Source organism: Scomber japonicus, chromosome 14 (genome assembly GCF_027409825.1).
Source record: "Scomber japonicus isolate fScoJap1 chromosome 14, fScoJap1.pri, whole genome shotgun sequence".
NCBI classification, from domain to species: Eukaryota; Metazoa; Chordata; class Actinopteri; order Scombriformes; family Scombridae; genus Scomber; species Scomber japonicus.
Window position 1 is genome coordinate 22,969,160 of NC_070591.1, and position 15,155 is coordinate 22,984,314.

Genomic DNA, 15,155 nt, shown 5'->3' on the forward strand with positions numbered 1-15,155 from the left:
GATCGTGGCCACTGTATTGTCTGAGAGGAATGTGCAATAGAGATGTTCAAGAAGATAAATATGTTCCCTGTTTGAGAGGAGAGATGTCTCACTGTCCATGAGCAGAGCCTGGTTGTGAGATATATTGATTACATCCAAAGCCAGATTGCCTTTCAGGTGTAAGATGTCAGTCTTTCGACATCACTAAAATGTATCTGACAGGTCAGGAGGAGCAGCAGAAGGTTGGGAGGGTGGGGAGGGTGGGGAGGGGGTACTGTGCTGTGCTGTGCTGCGGGTGTTTGTTTTTGTTCCACAGCCTCCTGACCCTGGTTTGATCTTGAGGGTCCATCTAAAGGGAGACGTCTGTTACCTTGCCCCTCACCCACACTCACACCATTCTCCATTAGCTTGATTATGTGTTATTACAGAGCACCCTCTTTTCATCAGAGCTAATCTGTGTTGCTGGGAGACCCTCGGCCCTATTCAAGCACAGAACCTTCCCCTTCAAACATCATCCCTCTCTGTCCTGGATCCCCTTTTGCTTTGAAAAAGGATCCTGGGTCTTTAAAAAGTGGACGGGGTCCCTGAACCATTCAAGGTGTATCCAATGCCTTGCGCTCAGCAAGGCTCTTAAATGCAAAACAGACGGTGGAGCAAATAAAGATCAAAGGCAGCAGCCTTGCCTGCCTGGCCCGCTGTCCTCACATGCCAAGCGGTGCTGTCACAGTGAATCACAGCCATGCAGCTTCCGTGCTCATGGTGCCCCCCCTCCCCTCCCTTCCCTTCCCCTTTACTCACCACCTCAGGGCCACCAACCCCCTCAACACTATTACAGCCCCTGTGTGCCAGTGTCTAACATCGACACACACTCGCACACACACACCCTTGTGAGATGAAGCCAGAACTGAGGAGGATCAGACATCTCTCACCAATATTCACATCAAAATCCTCTCTTAGAGTGTTAAGGGTTAACAGTTTAGCAATTGCATACATGCCTTAGTGCTTTATTCATTCCTTCAAAGCTGTGTGTATGTGTGTGCATGGTGACTCAAAATTAATGTTATTTTTCTATGCAATGACCCATCGGATTTAAAATAAAGTCTGCCTCTTTAAAAGTCAATTTGCATTAGATTGAAGCTTACTGCCCCTCACTACTACTGGCATGTGATGTAAGCATAGCATATAAAATGTGTGGTGGTACATTGGTCATAAGTTTAGCCCAATGAAAGGCATGGTTGAATATAATAACTCTTTTATAAGGAGGGAAAGCAGATTTCTGTTCCTCTGCTGTCCTCATTTGTCCAATGGCTTTGTGTGTTTGGATTTATGAGCAGGAGCATGTTGCAGTATATAAGCTTTAGTTTGAGCTGGTATAGCAAGACATGGGCCAGGGGCAGGTGCCACTCAAGCCACTCAGCCTCATCTACCACAATGATGCTCAGTTCATGGTGATCTTACTGCATATGTCTAAGTGAACTAGAGCGTTATGTTCTCACTGCCATTGTTGTGCCATAGACGATGTGGCTGCAGCATCTCGGCCATTTCCTGGACAGCAGGGGTTAAGTAAGGCACCCTGCCCTCTTAGATGCTCAACAGCTACTTGACCTGTTTGCTCAGCTGCACACCCAATCGCTTGCTTTACCCACTCCTCCCCTGACTCACTGTGCCAGAGATGCAACCCTATGGCAACGGCCCTACCCCTGTTTTGCTGTTATAGGACAGAGGGGGGTGACGGTTGAGAGGGAGGGATATGGCGGCAAGATAAGTAACCTCCTGGTGCAGGTCAGCTATTCCAGATTAGTAGACCAAAGACAAACCTTTTAATTAGGCTTGCTGCGCAGTTAGGGCCCTGCGGTATTGCGGCCCAGACACTTCCTGCATTGTGCTACACCACCCATAAAGTAGCAGAGCGAGGGAGTGAGTGAAAGAAAGTGAGGGCGAGAGGCTAAAAATGACTCTGCCACATCTGCGCCACACCACAAAACAAAGAGATGCCTGATTGCCAACATGCACCCCATGTTTTGCTTTGTAAGGTATTTACCTCCAGTACAAGAACCCCCTACAGCGAGCACCAGCATGCACAACACACAAAGCACATGAACCTGCTGTAATGAGAAGTATTCCTAGCAAAAAATGGGTGAGTTAATCATTAATTAAACATTACCCATCCAACTTTTCCACTGCTGTCTTTTTTAACTCCTCTTGTTTTCTTATTGCCATAGTTAGCTCATGTGTGGAGACCTACTGAGAAACCCCAGAGCCAGCCCTGTCAAAGTCGGTCTAAAACAGTGTAAGTACGTTGGACATAATTTCTTTCTCATAACAAAAATAGAGGCAAAATACCAACAATCATATCTTGGTAATGCTTAATGAGCCCTTTCGGATCCTTGACAATATACCACTAATATGGTGCTTTCCATCCTTTGAAACATACCAGAGTCCTGGAAATAGTAACACAAAAGAGAGGCCTCACTGACGCCCCACAGCCAACCCAACAAGTTTTTTCTCTGTACTTTCTGCACTCATTCGTTTATATCTGCCCTCTCATACAATTTCACACCAATTACAATGAGACTTAAATGCTCCTACCTGCACCTCGGAGCAAGCTGTGTTAGTGTTTTGCGGGGAGGGGAGAAGAAATGGAAGACAAAAAGTGAGGAGGGCGTACGAGTAATTGCCTGCTCTCGAGACGCGTGGAGCCTGTCTGGGGAAGAGATACTTGAGGAGGAGGAGGAGGAGGAGGAGGAGGAAGGGGTGGAGGTATGTCATCAATTTGAGCTCGGCCCTAATATTTCAAAATATAGACCAACACCTCGCTTTGATCTTCGTGGCCTGTGCAGCAGACGGTCTGCTAAGATAATCATCCATGCTGGTTACAGTAATCTTAGCCTGGAACCATGCTTTTACTGAGGAGGGGGACAGATGACATCAAAAAAAAAAGATAGCTTTACACACTACAGCTCTGATAATACAGACAGAGAAGTTTGCATTATAAAAAAGAATGTATCAGAGATTTACAGTGAGTATTTAAAGGTGGGTTGATGATGTTTGGGATAAATAGGTCGAAGGACACGCGTGGATGGAAGAATTTTGTATGAAAAGTGAAGCAACAAGGCGGTTGCATGTAGCGCCTCAGGGGTGTGGAACGTGCTGAGGCCTGCTGCATTATAAAGACAAGCCCTTGCACTCGGCCAGCTATGCCGTACACAAGACTGGAGGAATGAGGGCATCATGAATGGCTTTCTCTGTGTGACAATGACTGCAGCACTCAGAGGAGAGAATGGTCAGAGGTCCTCGCTACGGACAGGCAATGTTGAGTGTGTGTGTGTGTATATGTGTGTGCGCGCATGTGTACACTGAGAAATTACTCAGGAATGTGAGGATACATGCCAAAGACAAAGAATTTGAGTCGCATTCAAGGGAACCTTACCCTCCTCACCCTCTGAAGAAATATCACAATCCCATCAAAAGGCCTGGACTCAGAGCCACACTGGATGGAACTAATGGAAGTCTTGTGCACTGGCTTAAGCCCGTTAGACGACTTTAATTGTTGAGATGAGATGGATTTCTTTTTTTCTTGCAATGAATTTCCTTTGACAGGATGGAAATCTAATAGCAGCTGATCCAACTTCTCTGGAAATACTGTTAATTTACCACCTTTGGGGAGACCATACGTGTGAGGTGAACTTGGCAAATCAGAGTAAAAGTTTTTTTTGTTTTCTAGCAACACATTTATTGGCTTTTTAAAAATTTATTTATAGATTTATATCTCAAAAATCTTTCCGTACAATTGTATTCACACATTCTTTACGCTCTGTAATGGTTTAATCCTAACTTGAGACGGGGATGAGCAAAGTTGACAGGAAAGTTTTAGTAAGAGAGGAGTCTCAAGTTAGCATTCAGCCATATGTGAATCAGAAACCACAGTCATAGACACCCAAATCAGACACAGCTACAACTTAATAAATACTTTACAAAAATAATGCAGGATTTTTACAAGGAAGATCTGCCTCTGAGAGACAGGAGGGGACACTTGTTGTGGTTGTAAATTATTGGTACAAAACAAAAACAAAACAAATTAAATGTGCATGCTAAATAAACATACTCACAAGCTTACATGAGAACCTGGATATTGCAAATGGGAGACAAATTGGGAAAAAATGGTAAAAGTGTCGTAACCTGTCCCCTCCACCCCCACCCCCACCCCCCACCCACCAAAATCCCCAACACATTCCTGAAGGATCTCATTATTCTATTACCACAGGCCTCTCAGATTCACCAGACATAAACAAACTATGGAGACAAACATGGACACACTCTAAATGGACATACCTACAATAATCATTTTCCCTTTTTAAGAACAGAAACTCAGTTCTCCCTTTAGTGACCAAATCTGAAAGAGTTATAATTGGCAAGACAATTACTGGAAAAATTGTCATGAATTTTTCCATATTTTATTTTTTTTTAAAAAACATTTAAAAAAACAAAGCATCGTTTTGTGCCTGGTTTTGGTGAAGTCAAGAGAAGTTCCTTGTGTCCAAGTGAGGGCTCTGACTCTGTTGGATTTTAAATCCTCTTGGTTCAAAAGAGCAAGTAAGTCTTCTTCCTCAGAGCCTAAAATGTTCATGTGTTATTTAACCTAAAAGAGAATGAAGAATGGTTTCAGCACCATTTTTGAGGTTTAGCAGAATATCTATGCAGTGTGTTTTTTTTCCATTCGCTTCAAAGCAGGCTAGAATTCCCTTGCTTCTTCAAACTGTTTGTAGAAGTCCTCATCCTGAGGGTTGTCAGGACACTTTTGTCCGTTGTTTGGCGGCCTTGCCTGGTTGTAGCGGCTCCAGTCTCCCTTGCAGATGATCCAAGGCAAGATGTCCACCTTATAATGCAGGTCGGCTGAGAACTCTGTGCTGATGAGGTTGGGCGTGCCTGCCCCTTTGCCTCGAGTGATGAGCTTCATGTTGTCATCGTAGCAGCAGTGCTGTGCAGCCAGTGTGGTGGACTCCAGCGTCAGCATGGAGCGGATGCAGTAACGCGCTGTAGGTTTGTAGATCTCCAGCTTCTCTTTTGGCCCGCTGGCGTCTTTCCAACGGAAATCTCTGCGTGTAGGAGCATCATGTACATCAGCCGTGCTGTATGCCACCTCAGTCGGGTAAGAGCAAGGGCAGCTGGGAAGGTCGTTCGCTACCTTGCTCATATATTTCTTCAAGAAGTCGCTCTTGCAGTTCATCCATCGCTCACAGCTGTCTGTGTCTGGAAGACATGAAGACACTTTTAAATGCTCCCTCCTGACAGTCAAAGATCAAACCAGAAGTGTGAGAAGGTGTAACATATGACATGAAGGTGTGTTTTCTCTGGGCTGATTGAGAACAGACAGACACAGACAGACATAGAGAGAGAGAGAGAGACAGAGAGAGAGAGAGAGAGAGAGAGAGAGAGAGAGAGAGAGCAGTGGCATACTGTGCTCTTCCTGCTCTGCACTGTAATGGAGCGCAGCCCGAGCACGAGGAATGCCAAATGTGTGCAGGAACGCTGCTGCCAGATGGATGAACTGCCTTTGATAGTGTCAGAACATTTAAATGAGGGATAGTCTGTAGTATGACAAGACAAGGCTGTATCTTACCAACACCAAAGAGCTCCGTGGCATTGAACTCATCTGTTCCAGCCAGCAGGCTCACTTCAGTAGCTGCTGTCTTGAAGGCATCTTCAATACCTTTAGAGAGATGAATGCACATGGAAGGATGATCAAAAGATGACATCTATACACTTACAAACCATCCTGTAATATCCTTAAACACTGTCTTTACTATTGGATTATTTAGCTCTAGGATCCAAAATCAAGACTTCACCTGGGCAGTTGGGCATATCACAGGTCCTGGACTCAGTGGCTGTACAGGCATAACCACATGATCTGGTTCTCTTCTGGTTGCCATTTCCACAAGTGATACTGCACGCTGACCAGTTACTCCAGTCCCCTTCGCCGTCCATGTAGTCTGGATCAGAGAGAAAGAGGAGAGAGAGATCCTCAGCTCTGATGCAGGCCACATGCTGAACTTACTCAGGCCTGTTAGCATGCCTCACTAATAATAAGTGGGGGGAGGACATAAAGGGGGAAATGGCGAGGGGGGGGGGGGGGGGGGGGCTCAAAGTTCTCTTTGACTTTGCCCCTCAAAGCAGATACCAGGCGCACACATACACATACACACTCACATACACTATGCTATACATGCAAACACAGAGTTGGTGAGTAAATAACTCCAAGGCAATAGGAACAGCATGTGTGTTCAGTCAGTAAGCAAAGTAACAGAGGAACTTTTTTGCAAATTTAAAAAAAAAGCTACAAGACATCCGACAGGCAATTTACAAATAGAAATTTTCTCTGCAGCCTGAATATCTTTGGCACAGTGGCACTGGACACCATTCAGTTGCTCTATCTGTGATTCATTGGTTTGAAAATGGGAAGTGAAATGGCAAGAAATCCTCTTTAACTCCAATTATCATTGAGCAGATCACTGTAATGGGTATACATGGAAACAGTTACACTAGGCTCTACAAGCACCTCACCCCGCCGCACACAAACACACACACACACACACACACACACACACATCTTGAAAGCAGTACTCTATCAATGAGGAGAATTAATGTGGGCATGTTGGGATGGAAGTATTTCTGGCAGGGGTCCAAACCTTCCTATACACCCCAACCCCTCCAACCCACCTCCCCTCTCACTGCCATCTGCCCCTCATTATGAGCATTTTGTATGAATACAGGCCAGATAGCCATCAAGGGCCGCTTCCCTCCCCCTTCCATAGATTATTAGGGCCAAAGAGCTGGTGGGCAGCTCAGACCAAATTTTGAATTCAGAAAACGTGATAATAAGCAGCCCTCAGACCACAGAAGAGACGACTGAATGCTCTATCAACAGTCTGTGATGGATGACCTTCACTGCCCGTCCATAATTATGATGCTTAGGTTGAAAACCAGGACAGTAATGATGACAAAATATTTCCTTATCCATTAGTGTGGTATGAAATAAAGGATGAATGAGAGTTGACCGCAGTGATAAGCCAGAAACATTAAATATGGGTTACGGTTTGACAGACAAAGATTATAAAATCGCGTTTTTAACCGCCGTAGTGCAAGTGCAAGTGGATAAAATGACATTTTCCACAGAGCACGCATTCCTGTTCACCCACGTTGGTTTGGGCATGCTACAACTCGGGCCGGACACATACTGTATGACAGCGAGTGTAAATTCTTCCACGGCAGATTTATCTGTGGGGTTACTTTTGGAGAGTGTTGTGAGACTGGTGTGGCAGCCCGACAGTGCTTCTGGCCCCGTTCCTGCTCCTGAACTTTGATGTTGCGAGGCGTTTAAACTGTGTTACATAGCTAGCTCCACGCCACAGAGGAATCCATCTCATAAAAGAGTGTTAAAGGCTTCAATCAGGGGCTCCCAAAGGCTCGCCTGGGATGACTGCACTTATTATGGTGACAGCTTAAATCAGCAAATCTGCAAATTACAGATTCCACATCAGAGTATGACCATCTGTGGAAACGCTGAAGACCAGTGCTCTAATAAGAGACTATGAATCCTGCATATTCTTGTGTGCATTGTGCGCTCATTTCCTCGCACACAACACGCACTTGTGTCATTCTCACCATATTCTGTTTGAGCTTTGCTTCCTCCTCCGGTGCCTCCTCTTCTATCCCAGTCTACCGGTGGTCTGAGGAAGTTGCTGTCCTCAGTTTTGCTTCCGTAGGAGCGGTCGTGGTCCTCTGTCTGATGAGTGGTGGAAGATGAGGAGGTGGAGGAGGAGGAGGAAGTGTGAGGCCACCAGTTTCTCCAGTTAGGAGAAGCCCAGCTGGGTTTGCTCTCCTTACGAAGTCCTTTTTCTGGCTCATGGCCCTCCAACCCATCCACCACTTCAATTGTCACCTGTGTTAAATAAACGCAGAGAGTAAATAAATAAATAAAGTTTTTATTTTGAACAGAATGGGTCAATCAGGTGTAGAGAGGTGACACTTTCTGATACCCCTAACCACACAATATTACTCCCTCCCCCTTTCTATCCTAACACATGTGCTTCCCAGATGAGGGGGAGACCACCACCCCTGCCCCACAGCCACCCTCCCACCTCTTGGGCTTTCTCCACCTAAACGCAAAGTTCAAAGGGCTACTCAGCCTCCTCCAGACCATGAAAGCCAGATGAATCCCAGGATCAAAGACACCCCCCTTCTTCCTCCTCCTCCTCTTCTCCCACAGCCTCACGCCCTTGCTCAATTGGTTGCTCCACTCTCTTCCCACATCTTGAGATGTTAATACACTTTGTTCGTGCTCGGATTTAGCAGTGATGCTCTCAGAAATGGAAAGACCCCCTTGCTGGATTAGACAGGAGAATGATTTAAACATGGCAGCGGTTACCCGGCCATCTGCACGCTGAGGGACTTATAGGCAATAGCTCGCCACACATTTACATAAGCTGCCGTCTGTCTTCCTGCCCACGGGTTAGTAGCGACGTATTGATGGTTAGTGTCTGCCTTTCAGATGTCATTATGATGGACGTGAGACCTCAGCGCCTATCTAAAGCTTCGCTACGAGCCAGGATGTGTGAAAGAACACAGGGAGAGAAGGAAGGAGGGGGGGGGGGGGTAGTGATGTGCACCAAACTATTCTCCCTCTTCCTGTTTGCTCTCCCTGCGCTGTGTGCTTGAGTAGCCATGTCTTACAAAGTGAGTGAAAGCATGAAAGCATGCCGGCAGGTGCGCAGACACACATGATCACCTGTATGTTGGGGTTCTGTCCATTGATATCGGCTTTGGAGAGGTCGGGGAAATTGTGCAGATCTAGAAGGAAAGCTCCGGGGCCGTCCCTGTGTACGTTGCTGCCCGTGCCTTGTGCCCAGGGGAGGGTGGCGGGCCGGTGAGCCAACCGATGTTCTGGACCAGATCTCCGGTCTTCAGGTGCCAGTTGGGCCGATGAGCTACTTTTTGCATTTATATTGTTCTGCTGAGGAGAGAAAGAAACATGATATCAATTTCTTGTTGGTTTGTGCATTTGTTATATAAGATTATTGAAACCTCTTTAAAAAAAAATAATAAATACTTATTTTCTTGTGCTTTAAATTCAAACTAATGTGACTGTGAAGAACACTGTCGTCACTTGGCGTCTACAGAGACTGCACACTCAGCAACGTTATATTGATCTCTCATGTTGACAAGGGGTTCATGTGGCTGTGACCTCTGTCATAAATCCTGCAGACAGTGGATTCTTGACTGCTGTGAGTCCAGAGAAAAAAAAGTCACTGAAACAGTGGGACAAACACAGTTCTGTGTCAGTCTGCTTCAACCAAAACATAATCCATCTAGAGTCTGTATTTAAAGCCAATGTCACAGTTGGACTGTATATTTTTTCCATTTTTAACTTACAGAGTACGCTGCTGCTTTACCATAGTAATGTGATGTGGACATATATAGCTTGTTTTGGTGCTGACTGTGAGAAAAAGAACTATGTGAGAGTGATGGTTTTCAAGCACTGAGGCTATACAGAGAAAGCTAAGCAAACATTGCAAAAATAATTATGTCTGCCTTCTTGTAGACAGAAAAACATTTGGTCTTCTGACAAGGGGGTTGTAAATTTACCCCAAGAGGACAGTTGAAGCATATGTCCCCTGTCAGGTATGCACAGAAGGAACAATTACTCCTCAATTGGACAGACAGCCATAAGTAGTCAGTAATCATCCATTCTGGGGTGGCAGAAAATAAGATCAAAGCAAGCCATCAATCATGTTTCTTGTTTTCTTTTTTCATGTCCCATTTCTTCCTCCACTGTGTTTTTGCGGCCGGGCTGAGGCCTGAGAATATGGCAGCAGTGCTGTACGGTTGCGGTGGCCAGTCACAGACAAAGTGTCAGCTCAGCCACATTGTGGTGGGCATAAAAGCCCCCAGTGGAGCTGTTTGTGTCCGTCCAAGGTGCACTGCTGCACAATATAGGTGCTGTAAATGGAGCTGCGCAGCATGGCAGGAAGGATTATAAACGTACATGTAACTTTAATTCAACTGCTCTGAGGACAGCAGCTTCATTCAGTCCCCTGGGCCAGATGAAGTTAATATGATAATTTGATCAAAGAATTCAAAAAGTTTACAGCACATTTCTTAATGTGAGCTACTGCCATAATTACAATGATTATACAATTGGCCATAATTTTGAGGAGGAAGAGTAGATAGTTCTGCATTTAGCCTGTGACCACCAAATAAAAAGTGGGAGAGGTTTTTTGATGAGATGACGAGATTTGATGAGAATGTATTCTCAAAATCATAAAAATTTGAGGACAGACGCCTCTGAGAATACAGATTCCACTTCAAACCGCACATTTCTCTTCCACGACCAAACAATTACAGCTGAGAGGTCGGAACAGAAAAAGGTCAATTCAATGGCATCGTTTGTGCTTCAGCTATCGGCCCTTTGTGTTAACATCACAGGATCCTCTTTGGTTCTATCACAAGTACTTTGGGCTTTGAGATGCCCATGTGATAACCCTGCCTTTCAAGTTCCCAGCCTTCAGAAGTCACTCACTGGCTGTAATTGAGCTCCACCGAGGGAGCAGCCCTAACACAACACTTACAGGTCCAATCATGATGGTTAATACATACATAAAATAGTAAATAAACTAAAAAAGCTGTGGTTAGCTGGTGGATAGCATTTAACTGCAGACCACACAAGCAGTTCTTGAGTCTAGACATTATAGCTTTATGATACAGATACTATAAACAATCATTTAAATCCACTGCCAGAAAAAAACCTGATTAGCACACATTTCACAGCCACTGAATGCATACAATTTCTCTTTCACCGTCTTAAGTCTGTGAGCAAATTCAGCCAGAACATTTTTTAATGGGCAGCCTACTGTTTAAAAACATGAAATTTACTATTTCTCCATGAGGCGTGCTATTAAAATAGAGCAGACGCCACCACAAGTGTTTCAAAATACACAAAGCGTTCAGGTCATGAAACCCAGTGACAGTGTTTACAGGCAGATTAATCCTCCATTACCCAGTCTAATCCTATCTGAATCTTCTGTTGTGTCATATTATGCTGTATTACACATGGCAGGCAGATTATCTAATCCTGACACAAATTTGGTTTATTTAAAGTCAAACTTCAAAGTACTCTGATTAATCCCATGGCAACACTCATAATGATGTTGCGCTCAGTATGGGGAGGCCTTAGAGTATAAGCCTGCTTGTAAACATACACAGTTTGTCTGTTTATGGGCAAATATTGGTAGCTTAGCTCTAATACGATTTGAATTATGTTAAATCCATGTAGATTGCAGACAGTAGGTTCACAACTAACCATGTGAAAGAATTGTTGGTTGTTATTGTAGAAAGGTGGTAAAACTGTTTGCTACTAAACCTAATTAGGATCCAAAAGATAAAGTAGGAAATGATTAAATTATCTGCAAATGTGTGCAAGTCACTGTGACCACCTTCAAATTTACTGATTACATTATTTTTTTAATAGCATGTCGCTAAATCCTGCTATGAAAGGATATTTTCTAATGTGGTATTTTGACAAAAAGTCAGTTCATTTAACAATGTTAGGTCAGCATCTGTTTTATTACCATGAAACTAAAGAGAAAATTCTTATTAATCAGCTGTAAAAAGCTGCTACGCCAGGTAATATCTGTTGATATTCACGAAAATGCCAAAGAAACAGCTGCAAACACCTGATGTCACCAACCTAGATTGTCCTTGCTGATTTCAAACTAGTAACATTGCAGTTAGATCTATAAACTGATTATTATTTTGACTTAATTTAACTAAACTGTCATGTTAAATGTTCATTTTTTTGCCTTTGAAAACTCCTGCTAAAGCAATAGATGCCTCTGGAAGGTGGTATGGTGTATGAAGTGTTAACTTTGAGAAGTCTCACTTTCTTTGGTGCCAACAGGACAAATGCTGATTTTCTCAACATAGTAAAATACAAGTCTCACACATGATGCAGTGGAATAAAGCTTTGAAATGTGATGTAAATAATGAAACTGCAGGATAATACAGTCTAAAACAGACAGAAATGGAAAGAAATCGAAGCCATTTGTTCCCGTAAGCACTGTGATTTCACTAAATCTGTATTTCCATCTGGGGGTTCAGCAACCAATGAAATTTTATATGTCAAAATTACAGAATTTCTGACTAAATCAGTATTTTAGCAGAATGATCAGTAGAGTTGAAAATCATGGAAAAATGAACACCAAGGGCATTCGTCAGGAGAAAAGAATTGCAGTTGTGTAAAGTCCATCAATTCATGATAATGTCCACATAAACACCTCTCAATCTTTCCCGGATGACTCTCAATGGAACTTAATGAGAAAAACATGCTGTTTTCTCATTTTTCTTTCATACAGTCCAGATTGTAACAGTGCACAGGAGTAACTGTTAAAAAATGCTGTCAGCAGTGCTCCTCTGTTGATGGGCTGCTTTACAGTTCCTATCACTCCTCTGCCACCCTCCTCAACGAGGAACATGCTTTAATTTGGAGATCAAAAGTGACACACCATTCCTCAGTTCATCTGCGGTCTCCCAGGATGTCACCCCCTACTCTCAAAAGCCATGAATGAACACTTGCACACACACAAGCCACCCCCTTCTCCCTCCTCACAGTGTCTCCTCTTCTTTTCCCGCTTCCCCCCTTTTCACTTTGTGAGGGCTGCTTAAAGGGGCATGACTCCATTTTCAATTGGAAGCAACTCAGGGGTCCTTCCCCCAGGGAGGCTGGCAGGAAATGAAGGCAGTGCATATTGTGCCAGATGCTTTTCAGCGCTACACTTACGGAGGTGGAAGAGAAAACTATCCTTCCCCTGTCACACTTCTCATACTGGGTGCACCAATGTGTTTATTTAAAAGATCAAACTGAAAAGATACATGGTAGACAAGTTAGATGAGACTCCTTGAAAATAAAAGAACAAGTTCAAGGGTAGATGCCCAGACCAATAATTATTTGACTCATTATTCATCACACATTCTCACATCTGTCTTTGAATCAGCAGTGCATGTTCTTAGGTGACAAATACTGACTTCACACTGCTCCAGCCAATGAATCTGCCTTCGTGGGTCAGTGATGATAATGTGCCCCGGACCAAAGAGCCTTCTCTCTCCACTACAGGTGCATGGAGCCGCATCCTGTCATTTGTGTTTCTGTGAATGGTACTTTAAATATGACACCTTGGGGTGACAATGCACCCCCTGGGCCGTGACAAGCCTGGCCGAAAGATGACATCACCATCTTCAGTGGCGGACCAGTGAAGCATATCCGCACATAGTCGGAGCATTCATGAGCCAGAAAAAAACTATTCAGCTTGTCTCAACATGGGGTATGAGTGGCAAGGTTGGCCTCTTTCATCACAAGCCAGAGTTTCTATGTAAATGTGGACAAATGACAAAAGGGATATTGAGGTTTTGCTGGTTGGAATGGGTGGCATGTGTTTAGTATTTTTACTGTGATTCCTCAGGAGGGACTCCCTCCTGGTCCTGCCTGTCCAATCCAGTATTTGGCCGTCTGTCAAATATTTGATAAATTCTTGGAATATTTCCTCAGCTTTGCATGCTCTAATATCTGACTGAACACAGGCTTGCTGTTGCATATACACAGGTTGGTCTGCAGTGATGTAAGTGATAGTGGAGATAAGAGAAATTAACCTAAACTGCTTCTAGTCAAAGTCAAAATTCTTTCCATTAATTTCTCTCAAGCCCTGATAAAGCATTTATGAAGGGACCGCATTCCAGTGGGCATAAATACCCATTTATCACTGGAACATGAAGAAAATATCTCAGTAGCATGCTAAATATACATCAAAAGACAGCTGAAGGATGCTTAACACTCTCTAAAAAAGCCTGTTGATCCCAGACCCGTCTTAACCCTCAGGTCAGGATTTGGTGCTCTACTGGAGTCTGTGTGCTTTATGCTGATGTTAAAATAGGCAGTAAAACTATTAAACCTGTCTTAAGTGGTGTCATGTTGACAAATGTCTCCCTTGTGAATTTTTGTTGACGCACCACGTTCTAAACTAGACCGTAACCCAAATAGGTTTCAGGATTTCACCTGTCATCAAAAACTGTACTTTAACCAGCCAGAGTCCAGACTTTAAACCTTATAAAAAAAGTTTAAAAAAAAATTTGATCCATTAAATATATATATAAATATAAATTTCCTTAATGTACCATAATCTGATTTTTTCCATGTGGCTTTACACATGTGAATACAGTACAGAATAAACAAAATCAAATGTGGCTTAAATCTTGATCTGCTGCAAGCTACAAGTCAGTTAGATGCCAAGCTTGGTGGTGGTGGTGGTGGTGGTAGTGGGTGGGGGGTGGGTGGGGTTCAGCACTGAGCCCTCCGCTTCATCAACTGAACGCTTGAATGACAGTGATGAGTCCATGATGACAGAGAAGTGCCTGAAGCTACAGTTTAACCTCTGACAATAGGGCGGTGTGTCTGGTGTGTGTGTGTGGGGGGACTGATCTCTGACCCTGCATCATCTTCCTTCCCTCCGCTGGCTGACTGACACTCCCGGGTAGGGGGGGGGGGGGCACCCTGGGGAGACCACATCCGTGTGTGCATGTCAACAATCCTCCAAAGAGTCACTGGGACCCCCGGGGTAATGAATGCTTTATTTTACCTGTGACATGTGAGCACTGCATCAAACCCATCTAGGACCAAATGACCCCCCCCAATTGGCTATCATCAGTTGTGGAAGTTCACCACATTTCTAGATTCCCACACTCACCTCTCTGTGTGCTGTATCCAGGCTCAGAGTTGCATTTCCCTGCTGCAGCGGACTGCTCCGCAGCACCGTGATGTGCAAGGTAAGTAGAAGAAGTCCCAGGAGCAGCAGCAGTTCGGCCGCCAGTCGCACCATCCTTTTGACCCGGCCGCTCTTGGGAGCCTGCGGTGTGGCCGGAGCTCCGACTCCGCCTCCTCCCGGTGCAGAGACTCCAATCTCCGGATCCGCCGGGGACGAGCCGCAACACCACTTCGGAGCCACTTCGGGAATCAGAATTGCAAAGTTGAAGGGAAAAGGATCGGAGGTGGGGATCGGAGGTGGGGGGTTGGGGTGGGGGGGGTGGGGGGGTGGCAGTCCAGTAACTTGGAAAAAGTGCTGTAGGTGAATTTG

General features: G+C 44.5%; 1 protein-coding gene across 1 annotated transcript; it reads right to left on the reverse strand.

Moving 5' to 3' along the window:
• Nucleotides 1-4,711: 4,711 nt before the first annotated feature.
• Nucleotides 4,712-14,900, reverse strand: ism1 (isthmin 1). Its single transcript, XM_053333135.1, has 6 exons — nucleotides 14,769-14,900; nucleotides 8,765-8,989; nucleotides 7,642-7,918; nucleotides 5,826-5,969; nucleotides 5,600-5,689; nucleotides 4,712-5,229 (listed from the first exon to the last, which is right to left on the reverse strand). The coding sequence occupies exons 1-6, from the start codon at nucleotides 14,898-14,900 to the stop codon at nucleotides 4,712-4,714; spliced, it is 1,386 nt and encodes a 461-aa protein (XP_053189110.1).
• Nucleotides 14,901-15,155: the final 255 nt, after the last annotated feature.